Genomic DNA, 14,404 nt, shown 5'->3' with positions numbered 1-14,404 from the left:
TTCGCGATTTTCAGCGACACATCAAAAATTTAAAATCATAAAATTTACTATGAAAATGTTTGAATACTTTTTTCCTAAGACTTACGTTTCCTAAAATATAATTATGATCTGATAATTTGCATATGTCCTTTTCTCCCAAAGAAGCAATTCATCAAATATGGAAACCGCGTTCTGAGAGTACCGCGTTATAAGAGGGTTGACTGTATTAGCTGCCATGCAAACTGATTGAACAAAATCAAGTCCTTGTATGAAAAACTTTTTGATTTTACCAGGAATCTTCACGAAATTCGGCATGGATTATTGTCCCAAAGCAATGCTTCAATTTCCGAACAAATTGTTCAGATTGGATCGCTATAGCATATATCTCCTATACAAAATAATGGACCAAAATCAAGTTCTTATATGGAAACTTTTTATTTGATAAATTATCTTACCGAAATTTGGCATGGATTATTGTTCCAGACAGTGCAACAATCTCCGAATAATTTTTTCAGATCGGATCACTATAGCAAATAGCTGTCAGACAAACTGGCCTATCAAAATCAAAATCAAAATTTTTTTTACCCTTTTATACTATAAGAAATGCACCTTTGAAGGGTATGGTAGATAACTTTTTTTTTATTGTTTTTTAATAATTTTATACTCTCCGGAAGGAGGGCTCTATTTATTCTTGTTTATTCTTTCTCCTTTAAAAAAAGGTTTATTAGTTGTCTTTATTAATATCTTTTACGAACTCTTTAAGCACACCACTATTTAACCAACAACTGTCGCGTGGTTATTGCTTTATCCAATGTCCATCCATTTCTTCGCATATTGCTTCTCTTCTTCTTCTTTCTTCATGCGTTTGTTGTAGTTCGCTTTCTTGGCGTTTTTGAAGGTTAATGTACCTTAAATTTATTTGAAACAAAATTTTTTTGGCCTGCTTGTGCCACATTTCGTATGTGTTTTCTTTTGTATGTACGTATGTATGTTTTTGATCTTACCACTTCCACCTGTTTATTTGTAAATTGCTTATATACGAAGCGCAGGCTGAACGTACACAGTTCTGTGGCTGGCTTCCATTTGATGCGTTTTTTAAATTTGTTAGAGTTGTTTTTGTTGTTATTGTAATTTTTGTTGTTGCTGTTCTCTTATAAATATTGCTTTTGGGTCGTTGACACTTTTTCAACTGCTCGGTACTGCTTCTGCGGCTGTGTTGCCAACGCTCTTATCGCCTTATTGTAGTATATTCTTCTTCTTCTTATTGCTGTTGTTGTTATTGCTATGGTTCTGGTGCCATGTTGTAGAATCATCAAGTTTTTAATAGTTTCAGCTTGTCATTTATTCACCAACCTTTGTGTTGTTGTTGTTGTTGTTGCCAACATTAGTTATTTTTTTTAAAACAATATTTGCTCTGATTGCAAAGTGTGCGAACGCAACGCGTGTTTTTAACGCGTTTATTTCAGCCGCGCGATGACTCCGCCGTGATAGCAGACGCCCAGCCATCCAACCACCTTTCTTTTGAAAACAATGTGCGACGAGCTTTGAAGAAACATAAAGAAAAATCATAAAAAACGCTTTTTTAAGCAAATCTAATATTCATAACGCAAATCTCTATTTAGCTGTTTGTTTTTGTTTTTACCTTATCGCTGTCTTGTTTGGAGAAATTTTTGTCAAAACTCCACCGAAGTGGTGAAAGCGTCGCAGAAGTGTCAATACTCGTTTACTTTTTAATTATATTTCTTGGAATCCAGAAAATATATGTATATATTCATGTACACATGTGGTACTTGAGCGTAGAGTCTGCGATTATAAAGATATCTTAGGCAAAGAAATAATATTGTGAACTCTTGAAATTTTTATATTTGTATCCACAAAACAATGTGATTCTAGATTTCCAACCAATATCTTTACATTCTTAATTTTTCGGACCAACTACAGGGAGTTTCTGTATTTTTCGTTCCATATAATATCGGGTTTTCCAATAGGGATGATATGAGATCTAAGTGTCGTTTCGGCCATTTTTAATATATCATGATTTGTTTTCCATTGTATTCTGTACTGTTCACAATTTCATAATGGAAAGATATACGCAAGAACAACGTTAACAAATTATTAAATTTAATTATCAAAATAATCGTTCTTCGTGCGCCTTTGCCATTTTATGGTCGGTGAATAAACAAAACTGTAGATTCTGATGCGAAGAAAATCCACAAATTATTCATGAACAACAATTACATTCTCCTAAATTGATAGTTTGGACTTGTTTTAAAATGAAGCTGGTGATACCGTTATTGTCAATGGAGAGCGGTATAGATCGATGATACGCAATCGTACCGTTATTGGTAGAAGTCTTGACAACATCTGTAACCGAATTATTGCGAGAAAAGGTTGGAGATTCGTTACTTTGAAGAAAATTTGACAGTGGCCTCTAAGAAGTGGTGATTTAACTCCATTAAACTACTTCTTGTAGGGTTATTTGAAGTCATTGGTACAAATATTTAGCAATAAACCAGACTTTCTTCAAGCTTCAAAAGTCAATATTGAACGTGATATTCATGACAAACGACTTGATTTAGTGGAAAATGTAATCGAAAATTGGGTTAATCGAGTTGGGTTTCCTGCAAAAGAAGTGGAGGCCATTTGAATGATGTTATATTCATTCAAAACCATGTGTAAGCCAGAAGGGCGATTTTATAACCTGACCAACTACCCTGAAATAAGTTTTCTTAATATCATATTATACCAACTGATAAATATTATAATATATCATATCAAATTTGACCCGGACTGAGACAAACTACATTTTCACGCATTTCAATACAACCTCATCCAAAATAGATTCGTGAGTCAATACCAGCTTGCCAACGCGTAATCCGAATTTTCATATATGTACATACTTGTTCAGGTTTTTTGGTACGAATCTAGCATTGACATTAACCAAAATGTGTTCAGTCGATCCATAAGAGATGTTCAGATCCTTTATAATCTCCCTGATGCCAACACGACGCTTTTCAATCACGGTTTCTTTAATTGTTTCGATTTTATCGTCCCTAACAGAGGTGTATGGATGGACGACTCCCATGAAGGAAGTTTACAATGTTCTTGTGCCGTGGCAAGATAAGCAGCTTTTTATTGACATCAAGGCTGAAGATCTGATTTCAAGATTTCTATTTTCTGGTTTTACAAAGGACTATATTTAGTGGTCCAAGTGCAATTCCCATTTTGACGATCAGTTATTCAATCTAACCTAAGCCTGACTTGCGTTTGAAAGCCCTCTTAATATTGATTTTGCTTTCAAAGCTAAAAACACAGTTCAACTTGCTAAAACTAATAAAAAGGAAAATTAAGGAGGAGAAGATTTTACGAAAATCGTATACTTTATATGGAATTTTATAGAACGTACGGTCTTTGAGACCTTATTTAAATTGTTAACGGTCAAAATAATCCTGCATAAGTTAATGAATATAATACTTTAAGAAAAAACTAATATTTTATGTTTTTTATCTACTGTTTAAAAAATCTTTCAAAGTATTTCTTGCGATGCTAATTTCTGGCAACACCTATATTATGCCAAGCTTTAAGGTTGCAACATTGCACATAAATTTGTTGTGAAATGTAAACACCAAATTTTTAACGATACAGCATGTATAATATACGGGTATAATGAGCTAGGGTCAGCAAACATTATGAAGGCAGATATTGATTTAGTATCCTGGACCTACTTTCTTATTCTATGCGCTGGTTCTGATGGCAGCCTTAGACAGAAGGGTCTTAACATTCTATTAGATGCAATTTCATAAATTACATAATCAAAGATCGTCTTTTTTTGGCATGGCTGTTAAAAAAATAAGATGGTCTCTCTCAGGAATAGTAGATACGATTTCACAACTGAAGAATTGAACGTACATGGCAGTGATCCTGTTGCTATAAGAGAAGTTAAGACCTTTAATATATATGCGGCCTCCGAACGACTGAAACGACTCGTTATGAGAAACTTTGAAAGTAATAAACACAAAAAATCGTACTAAAATTCCTGCCTAGTGACCGATACCTCTACGACCGACTTTCGTATTATTTCAGCTCTACGAATGAAAGTTTTACTGTCTCGTGATTGAGTCTTTAACACAAGATCTCACAAGTTTGCTCTAGTATCTTAAACATAACTATTTCTTACAAACAAAATAACGGTTTATATTTTTAATAATTAAAATTTTCTTTTCCAGGGGAATATTTATTCAACATGGGACTACATCAACGACATCTATCGAACTTCTACAAATTGCACGAGCACACCTTGAAACAAGAAAGAATTTTATAAAAAAGCATAGTCAAATAACTGTCTATAAAATCAAAAATAACGGATTAGCGCATAAGCTCGACTTATTTTTCCACAAAAAGTAAAAGACAACGCACAATTTTTAATTATAAGTAATAATGTCCTCCACTAAGGCAGAGAGCGCCGCTGGCGCCAATCCCACATTGGCGGCATTTGGCTCAACGCTGGCCGGGAGTGCATTCCAGCTGCCCGTGAATATGCATAACCATGCACAACTTGCTACGAATGGCAGTAACGTACACAGTACGAATGGCACAACTACAACCACCACAACAACAACAACGCGCAACAATATCTCCGTTACAAATATCAAATGCGAAATGGATGAGGGTGTTGTGGCAACACTAATGCCCAACGGCAACAATATAGTGCCTGTCATCGCCACAACGGGCGCTGCTAGCTATTATAACGGTGCTAGCAGCGGTGGCTTGGGTATACGCATACCAGTGACGAAGGCAGAAGATTCTGATTCTGAAGCTGAGTTGACGAATATTGAAAATTTAAAAGTGACGCGACGAGCGCACAACAATGCCGACAGCAGCAGTGGCACAATGAGCACGGGGGGTGTGGTCAGTATTGGCGGCAACGGTAACGCCAATGGAAATCACAATAAGAATGGGCCGCGACCCATGTCATGGGAGGGTGAACTCTCTGAAACGGAGACGACTGAAACGGAACTCATGGAGACGGAGAACTCTTTGAGTAACAGTGGCGTGGCGACACACAATTTCAACGCAACAAGCATAGGTGTGGCGGTGATTAAGAAGGAGGCGACCACAACAACGCCAGGACACACATTGGCGCCAACGCCTACGCATCCCCTGAAGCCCGAGCAAATGGAACAGGTTTCCGTTGAAGTGCATGGTGGCGCATTAGCTGGTCTGGGTTCCACACTGCGCAGCGGTTTAGGCAGCAGCAGTAGCGCGGGTAGTCTTTATTCCGCCACACATACAAAGCTGGCGCCCACACAAAGTGATCCCATCAATTTGAAGTATGAACCCGATGCTGCTGCTGCTGCAGGTTTAATGCCTACTGGAGCTAATGTTAATTCGCCGCTTTTGACACGCAACAAGTCTGCTACATTGCCCCTGCCTGCCAATCCCAGCCCCGATTCTGCCATACATTCTGTCTATACGCACAGCTCACCGTCGCAGTCACCGTTGACCTCACGTCATGCGCCCTACACACCTTCGCTCAGTCGCAACAATAGCGATGCATCGCATAGCTCTTGCTACTCCTACAGCTCAGAGTTCAGCCCGACACATTCACCCATACAGGGTAGACATGCGCCACCGGCGCCAGCACTCTATGGCAACTTCAATGGTTCGTTGCATCATTCGGTGATCTATCGGCCCATCTCGGTATCGGATAGCGCTGCCGGTGGTGTGACTGGTAACGGTAATGCCGGCGGTAACTGCAGTGCAGAAGCGCAAAATCTTAGCATGGACACAAAGGTTTCACCACTGAATATCGGTCTGGAAGGTTTGCCAGCTTCACCGGCTGGTATTTCACGTCAGCAGCTCATCAACTCGCCGTGTCCGATTTGTGGCGATAAAATCTCCGGCTTCCATTATGGTATTTTCTCGTGCGAATCTTGTAAGGGCTTCTTTAAGCGTACCGTACAGAATCGAAAAAACTATGTGTGTGTACGTGGCGGTCCGTGTCCAGTTAGTATTTCGACGCGTAAAAAATGTCCCGCCTGTCGTTTTGAGAAATGCCTGCAGAAGGGCATGAAGCTCGAGGCAATACGTGAGGATCGTACGCGTGGCGGACGTTCCACATACCAGTGCTCATATACACTGCCCAACTCGATGCTGAGTCCGTTAATGAGTCCGGAGCAGCAGGGTGTGGCGGCGGCGGTTGCAGCAGCTGCAGCGGCTGCTGCTAATCAGCAACAACAACAGCATGGGCGATTGGGTGCGCAAATGGCTCATTCAATGTGCGCACAACAGCAACATCATACGTTGAACGGGCTGTCAGCGGGTCTCGGCGTTGCACAATCCATAATCAAGTCGGAGCAATGCGACGAAAGTAGCGCCTCAGCGCGTACAACAAACATTCCAACGCTGTTGCAGGTGAATTTGATAATTTAAGAATGAAATGGGCTGTTTTAAATTAGAATTAAGCAAAATAACTGTACTTATAGTAGTGGAAAACTCTTTAGATTTTCTGCTGTATCACATGGCCTGAGCCGAAAAGAAGTAGGACAACGCTTGAATCGCAAGTTCAAGTCTTTTAGTTCCGTATCGTCCTTGCCTCACATCTATTTCTCCAAAGAAACAAGTCGGAAATGGTTCACAGACTGTTGATAAGCAAATGAGACGCGACTGTTCGAAAGTGTATATTTTGCAATTCACTGATTGTCGACCAAAAGCCAAATCTTAAGCAAGTTGGAACTGTTTATGTTAATCAGGTACCACACACGAGATGTGGGTTAGGTTCAGTGTGCTCAGCTTAAGTCATAAGTTATTTAAGGAATGCTTACACTGAGAAAATAAGTCGATATTTTCTATGTTGGTGGTAACTAGCAAATATAGAGAAAAATCTTATCGAAAATAGTAAATAAAATGTTTGAGATTACAATCGAAGAACTTATGTAACGGTCTACGAAAATCCTTTAGCAAGGGTTTAATGGGTACAGAACTGTGTAGGATAAGATCCCCATATCTTGACTGTCGTCTACAGAAATATCATTTTGAGCCAGTTTTAGCTTTCGGTCTTTAAAATATCTTCTTGGTCGTTTTGAAACATACATGTTTGCCAAAGTATGGTAAGGTATGAGCAATCTATTTGGTCTTAGGCACAAAACTAACTTCTGTTTTAGACTTTCTAGTCGCTATAGTTGTTTACAAACTCTTTCTCTTTAATTAGCTTAATTAGTTTAATATTCTTAAATTATATTATATTCCTAAAAAAATATCATTAACAGTAATAACACAGGTAGCGTCTTTTCAATAGATCCAATAATTTTGATTAAATCAAAGTGCAATTTTTATTTAATGTTAAATTAGACTAAATTAAGGATACTTTTTTCTAATGTAGTAGAAATACCTTTTCATCATTATGTGATTTTTCGTAAAATTGAGAAAATATTTTCAAAATTGAATACATGTTTTTTAATTGAAGCGAAATTAAAGGTTCTTAAGTCAGTAACTATGATATTAATCAATACAAAATTTATACTATAAGTTAATTAAGCTAAATTAAATAATCATCACTTAAAATGTTCAAAAACAAGTAATCAAATTCAAACTAAATTAAAATAAAGAAAATTTAGAAAATAAGTTTAAACTAAATAAAAAAATTTCCTTTTTCCAGGAAATCATGGATGTTGAGCATTTGTGGCAATATAATGAAGCGGAATTGGCACGTCTTAATCAACCGATCTCAACATCGTCTTCATCTTCTTCCAATGCATCTTCGTCTTCATCATCAACAGCGTCCGTTGGCAGTACTGCAACCGGTAATCCACAAATGACAAACCCACTATTGGCCAGCGCAGGTTTTGGCAATGGCGAAAACACCAATCCCGATCTGATTGCACACCTGTGCAATGTGGCCGATCATCGGCTGTATAAGATCGTAAAATGGTGCAAGAGCTTGCCACTCTTCAAGCATATTTCGGTAGGTGCAAACTCAATACATATTAAAGGATGTTTCTATAATGTACTCTCTCTTTCATTACGCAGATCGACGATCAAATCTGTCTGCTCATCAATTCGTGGTGTGAGTTGTTGCTCTTCTCGTGCTGCTATCGTTCGATCGATACGCCCGGCGAAATCAAAATGTCACAAGGCAAGAAGATTAGCTTGGCGCAGGCGAAATCAAGTGGCTTACAGGTGAGCAGCAAGCAAAGAAATGTCAGAAAAATACAGTTTGAGTGAGAAGCGGCTTGTGCAATTTCTAATTTTTTCTCTTATTTTTTTTTTCGCATAAATAGGCCTGCATTGAACGTATGTTGAACATGACAGAAAATTTGAGACGTTTGCGCGTCGATCGCTATGAATATGTTGCCATGAAAGTGATTGTGCTGCTACAGTCGGGTAATTGTTTTTGAAATTTTATTCATTTTCGGATTTTTTTTTTAAATTTGTTTTAACTTTTTGTAGATTTATTAATTTTATAAAAGATAAGTTAGTTTCATTTTCTTATTTTATACCTTGAACAAAGTATATTAAGTTTGCCACGAAGTTTGTAACACCCAGAAGGAAATGTCGGAGAACCTATAGAATACATATAAATGATCTGTATGACGAGCTGAGTCGATTTGGCCATGTCCGTCTGTCTGTCTGTATATGGTATACGCGAACTAGTAGCTCAGTTTTTGTGATATCGATTTTGCACACGTCATTTTTTCCCCAAGAAGCTGCTCATTTGTTGGAAGCACCGATTTCGGAACACTAAAGGATATAGCTGCCATATAAACTAAACCATCGGAATTTAGTGCTTGTACGAAAAGCTTTTTAATTTGAGGAGATATCTTCATGGGTTGTTGTTTAGGACAATGGTGCAATCTCCGAAGAAATTGTTCAGATCTGATCGCTATAGCATTTAGCTTCAATACAAAATGAACGATCGGAATCACGTGATTGTATGGAAACTTCTTTACTCATGAAGGGTATTCCATCTTCGGTACAACCGAAGTTAACGATTTTCTGTTTTTTTTTTTTGTTTAATTAATTTCTTTGTTTTTTAATATTTATACCCTGAACGGGGTATTTTAAGTTTGCCAAGAAGTTTGTAACACCCAGAAGAAAACGTCGGAGACCCTATTAAATATATACATAAATGAACAGCGTGATGAGCTGAGTTGATTTAACCATGTTCGTCAGTCCGTCCGTACGTCTGTCTGTCTATATATATACGAACTAGCCCCTGAGTTTTTAAGCTATCGATCTGAATTTTAGCAACTGTCCTTTGTTCCCTAAGAAGCTGCTAATTAGTCGGAACGGAACGATATCATGCATGCATATATATTGACGCAGATTTTGCGAGCCATGAAAAAATATTTTAGAATTGCAAAATATTTTAAATCGACAAGAACTATGTTGCCATTTTTGTCACTTTTTCTGTGTTTTCGGGTTTGTGGGGTTGACACTTTTCCCTTCCAAAAAGAACATCAGCATCTATCTTGTTAGTTTTCTTTTATCTAAGCGTTAACTGAGAATTTATATATTTTTAAGCTATTGCATAGCTTTTATCGCGGGCTCTGAGCGCGGCGACCGAATCAAAAAATTCCGGAACGGAACCTAACATGATCACAAAGTATGCGCAAAATGTTTGCATACTTTAAGGCGTATTTTCGCATATCTCAAGCGGAACAAATCAATTGAAGAGATAGAGCAGGGCGATTCAAAAATAATAATAATTAAGATAAAAAAAATTTATGGCAAATAAAAATATCGAATTTAATTAAAATAAATTATTCAATATTCGGAGTCATAATATTAGTACATTACTATTATTTTGGTAAATAGCTATTCCAACTTTTAGAACAGTATCTTGTTTGAATTGAATAATACAAGTTTTTTTTGATTTTTTTTTTGTTATTTTTTTTTGATTTTTTTTTTGTTATTTTTTTTTGATTTTTTTTTTGTTATTTTTTTTAATATTTTTTTTTTTGTGCGGGTGAGGGGGTGGAAAATGCCGCCCATTACTTCAGGGTGGCGTTACATTTTCCTCATTGAGAGATTTACATCTGCGTACCTGTGTCCATATCCCGTCTTGTGCTCCATAGCAAAGTTGCTGCGAATTTTTGGATAATACCCCAGTTAACTTCGCTCTCCACCATGACGATGATTAAGTTGTACGCGTTTATTGGACCGACCACGTCTTCTACGGCGGTGCGTTCTCTTTGCCTTCGCTCACATTTAAAAAATGTGTGTTCAGCGTCGTCTGCAGTCTCATCTTTGTATAGGCGTGACGGCACTTCGACTTTCCCCATTCTGTAGAAGTACTTTTTGAAGTATCCATGACCGGATAGTAGCTGTGTTATGTAGAAGTCGACTTCTCCGAATTTATGACTTGTCCATAAGTGTAGGTCTCTTATAAGTCTGGCCGTCCATCTGCCGCGACTCTCGTTCTCCCATCTTCGTTGCTATGCTGATAAAGTATATTTCTTTATTTGTTCTAATGCGCTCTTATTGTATTCAGACATTTTTTTTAGCTCCCACAGATTTTTACATTCGTATGCCAGAAGGTCAATTGGGGCATTACCGCTTATAACTAATATTGCATCACCTGCCACTGTTCGGTAAGCTGATGCAACTCTGAGGGTAGCGGTGGGGTATACTCTTGCCAATACCTTACGCCGGTTTTCCTTTTTTAACACATCTGCCCAAATCTCTGCTCCGTATAATAGGACGCTGATGGTCGTGGACATTAGGAGCCTTCTCTTTTCTTGGCTGCACCCCCCTACGTTGGCCATTAGTCTGCTGAGTTGGGAGGTGATTTTCGCTGCCTTTCCTGCGGCGTGCTGGATTTGTACCCCGAAAGTTAACCTGGGGTCCAGTCTTACGCCTAGGTAGTTTACCGCTTTTTGTGTCCTTAGGGTATCCGTAGTCGTTTGCATACTTATTTCTAGAGGTATGTGCTTATTTGTTAGCAGTAGTAGCTCTGTTTTCTCCGAAGCGAGCTGGAGATTGTGTGAGTCAAACCATGCTTGCGTCCGTTACATGACCTGGTTTAGCTTCCTTCGCGCATCTTCTGTATCTCGGGCTGTAATTACTGCTGCGATGTCATCCGGGTAGCCAATTAGGTACTGGCCAGTGGCCAGTTGCAGCTCTTAAGCGGTTAAGTCAGGTGGCGTCCTCGCGCCGGCTCGGCATCGATTTGTGACAGGCTCTTATTATATTAAGCATTGTGTGCTCGACAACTTTTCTTGCAATTTTGGGGGAGCTGCTAGATGGGTTATGGTCGTCTATTGTGGAGATTAGTTTCGTAGTGTTTAGTTTCGAGACGTTCCATTTACCGGTTCCAGAATTTTTCATGTACTGGTTGTCGTTTGTTCCGTTGTAAACAATATTAACTTCTCATTTATTCAATAAGAGAAACAATGTGTTTTTTTTTATCGGTTACCACGCTAATTGCGTAAGTTGACACAAAATCATTTGCAATATCTTTACCGCGGCAGTCCCCGAGTGCCACACGTACTTTTTTTTGTCTTATTTTCTAATATATTATCCTCATAAAAATATTTTTTATACATTTCATACAGTCAAACCTGGTTAAGAGAGAGTTCAAGGGAGCATTATTTTTTCTCGCTTATAGAAGTTTCTCAGAGTGGGAAAAACGACTGTCACTTATGGAGGTTTTTGTTTCTTACTCATAGACGTTTTTGAGAGGTCAAAGTTCGGGACCCGAGAATTATTCTCTATAGGTTTGACTGTATATATATAATAAATTTATAAACATGTTTTTTATACTATATTTTATTATTTGTTCGATATTTTGTTTCTAAACTTAGTTTTTATATTTTACTTTCATATTTTCGAAATAATTTCCAACAACATTTTCTACTCCCACAGACACCAGTGAATTGCATGAGCCCGTCAAGGTGCGCGAATGCCAGGAGAAGGCGCTGCAGGCCTTACAGGCCTACACGCTTGCGCACTACCCAGATACGCCGTCGAAATTCGGCGAGTTGCTGCTGCGCATACCAGATCTACAAAAGACCTGCCAGGTAAACAAAAATATACCATATAATCAAATAAAGTTTATATGTACATAAGCAAAGTTTAATTACCAAAATTACTACGCTCTCTTCTCTCCACAAAACTGCAGCTTGGCAAGGAAATGCTCACCATTAAATCACGGGACGGCGGTGATTTCAATTTGCTTATGGAATTATTGCGTGGAGAGCATTGACAAATGTGGTTGCATAGTACGTGCAGTAAGAGAAACAACAACAACAACCCGAAAATGCAGCAAGGGTATCAACACATACAAATTGCCAGCTGCTCAAGTGGCAAAGTGCAATGGATTTAGCCGCTTCGAAAGCTATTGGTTGTGCTTAGAATGGCGGCGCGACCATGTTTTGCTGTTAGTTTTTTTCGGAAATGTGCCACCAAGTTTCCGCAAGCGTATCAAACAACAAAATATTCGCGACAGCCGAATATAGAACGAAGACAGCTTAAAATAAATAAAAATTTTAAAAGAAAAACCATTAAATTAGTGAATGTTAGATATCGAAGAATGGCAAACAGAGCGTAAACTAAAATATTTTAGTAATTATACTACGCATAAGAGTAATTTAGTAATCGATTGTGCAGTTTTAAATTTAATAGTATCTAACATTTTAGTATTTTTTTACTATGCCCATAAAAAAACCCTATTTTATGTATTTTACGTGCATTAAATTAAGTAATTAGACTAGAGTATAGCATAATACATAAGTTAGTATGTAATTGAATCAACTTAAATGAAAAAAAAGAAACTTGAATATGAAAAACATGTGCCTAAATGAGAAACGTTAATGAAACTGATAGAAAAATGCAACATATAAAAATGAAGTATAGTATTTTCTCTGTTTATTGCTATAGAAAATGAGAGTGTGAAAATTGCGTATGAAATTGTGTATGTAGACCTTTCCTTTAAGAACCACTGCGTTCCATATGACTTTGAAAGTCTAACGCTTATGTGTATTTAAAATTGTGGACCATAGTAACAGTAAAGTATTTGCCAAATTTATAAAAGAAAACTTTGTGTGTAGTGCTTAAGGTTGTATATGCAAAGGAAAATGCATAAATAAAAAAATGTAAGAAAAGCATTTTCTATATATGCATGTATTTTCGTATGTGCATGGCATAAAAATTATTCGCTTTTGAAGGAATTAAAAACAAAAAACTTTTTCCTTTTTTTAATTTGTAATTAAATTAATTTTGTTTTAATTTTTAATTAATTCAAATAATTTTTAAAACAATTGTTTAATTAACGTATTTTGTGTTTTTCTTTTAATTTTTATTAATTTATAATTATATAAAATATTTTTTCAATTACATTAATTTAACAAAATTATATATTTAATAAAAATTATAGCAATTAAAAAAAACCACGAAATACGTCAAATTTTTGTCGTTGCTGTAATTTTTTATGAAAAAATAAAATTTTTACTATTATAATTTAAGGAGAGGATGAGATATTCCTCTACGTTAAAATTGTTTTTTTTTTTTAATTAGAAAAGCCTAAAATATTTTAAGGTGTATAAAAATATTAAATAAAAAATTATTCAATTAAAATTAATATGAATTATTATTTTTTGATTAAAATTAATTTTGCTATAAATTTAATATATTTTCCATTTCTGTTTTTAATTTTTTTTTATGAAACATTGATGAAAGAAATATTTCCAATTCAAGCAAAAAATTAAAATACTTTTTAATCTAAAGATGTTGTTTTTTTTTAATTTGGAACCTCTACAAATATTTCTTAATGTGTATTTTTTTATTAAAATATTAAATTTTTTAATGAAATATTTGTTGTACGTATGTACATATGTATGAATGTATGTACATATGTACATATGTTGACAAAAAAACAACTTTTTGTTTCCCAGAAGACCACGAGGGATTTCTTTATGCTAAAATACCTATTAATTCAAAACTTCATTTTTCAGAAAAAAAAAATTTTATCTATAATTTTTCTCAAATATATAAAATATTTTATTATTAAAAACTTTTTTTTTTAAATAGAACCATATTAAAATTATTTTGTAATGTGTGTTTTTTTAATAAAAATGTTTAATATATTTTTTATTTAATATTTTTTGTATAAAAATTAAATATTTTCAAGATTTCAAATTCAATGGAAGCATCGTTTTATATAAAAAGAATTTAATACAGAAATAAAAAATTGTGTTATAATTTCTTATATATTTTAGTTACTATTTGCTTCTTTAAAATTGTTGTCATTATATCTTATATTTTTATTAAAAAATACTCCATATAATTTTCGTTTATAATTTTTATAGGATTTTTATTTTTATGTTTATAATATTTTTAATATAGAAATTAAAAATTTGGTATAAAATAGTTGAATAGTTTTTAATTTGAAGCAATTGTTTGTTTGTTTTTAAGGTTTTAATTTTGG

General features: G+C 35.6%; 1 protein-coding gene across 4 annotated transcripts in view; it reads left to right on the top strand.

The window, feature by feature from the left end:
* The window catches only part of Hr39 (Nuclear hormone receptor FTZ-F1 beta), a 72,655-nt gene extending 59,827 nt beyond the window's left edge, over window positions 1-12,828 (top strand). For 3 of the 4 annotated variants that reach the window (XM_036371021.2, XM_070106762.1, XM_070106763.1), the window contains 6 exons: window positions 4,206-6,393; window positions 7,637-7,942; window positions 8,008-8,178; window positions 8,259-8,361; window positions 11,845-11,999; window positions 12,101-12,828. In XM_036371021.2, the coding sequence (XP_036226914.2) occupies window positions 4,417-6,393; window positions 7,637-7,942; window positions 8,008-8,178; window positions 8,259-8,361; window positions 11,845-11,999; window positions 12,101-12,184 (2,796 nt within the window). In that variant the 5' untranslated portion in view covers window positions 4,206-4,416 and the 3' untranslated portion in view covers window positions 12,185-12,828. The remainder of the gene's footprint in view (window positions 1-4,205; window positions 6,394-7,636; window positions 7,943-8,007; window positions 8,179-8,258; window positions 8,362-11,844; window positions 12,000-12,100) is intronic. The other variant, XM_014230786.3, reaches the window with a different exon arrangement.
* Window positions 12,829-14,404: the final 1,576 nt, after the last annotated feature.

Source organism: Bactrocera oleae, chromosome 3 (genome assembly GCF_042242935.1).
Source record: "Bactrocera oleae isolate idBacOlea1 chromosome 3, idBacOlea1, whole genome shotgun sequence".
Lineage (NCBI taxonomy): Eukaryota > Metazoa > Arthropoda > Insecta > Diptera > Tephritidae > Bactrocera > Bactrocera oleae.
The sequence above is the reverse complement of the archived record's forward strand: the minus strand, read 5'-3'. Positions and strand labels throughout refer to the sequence as shown.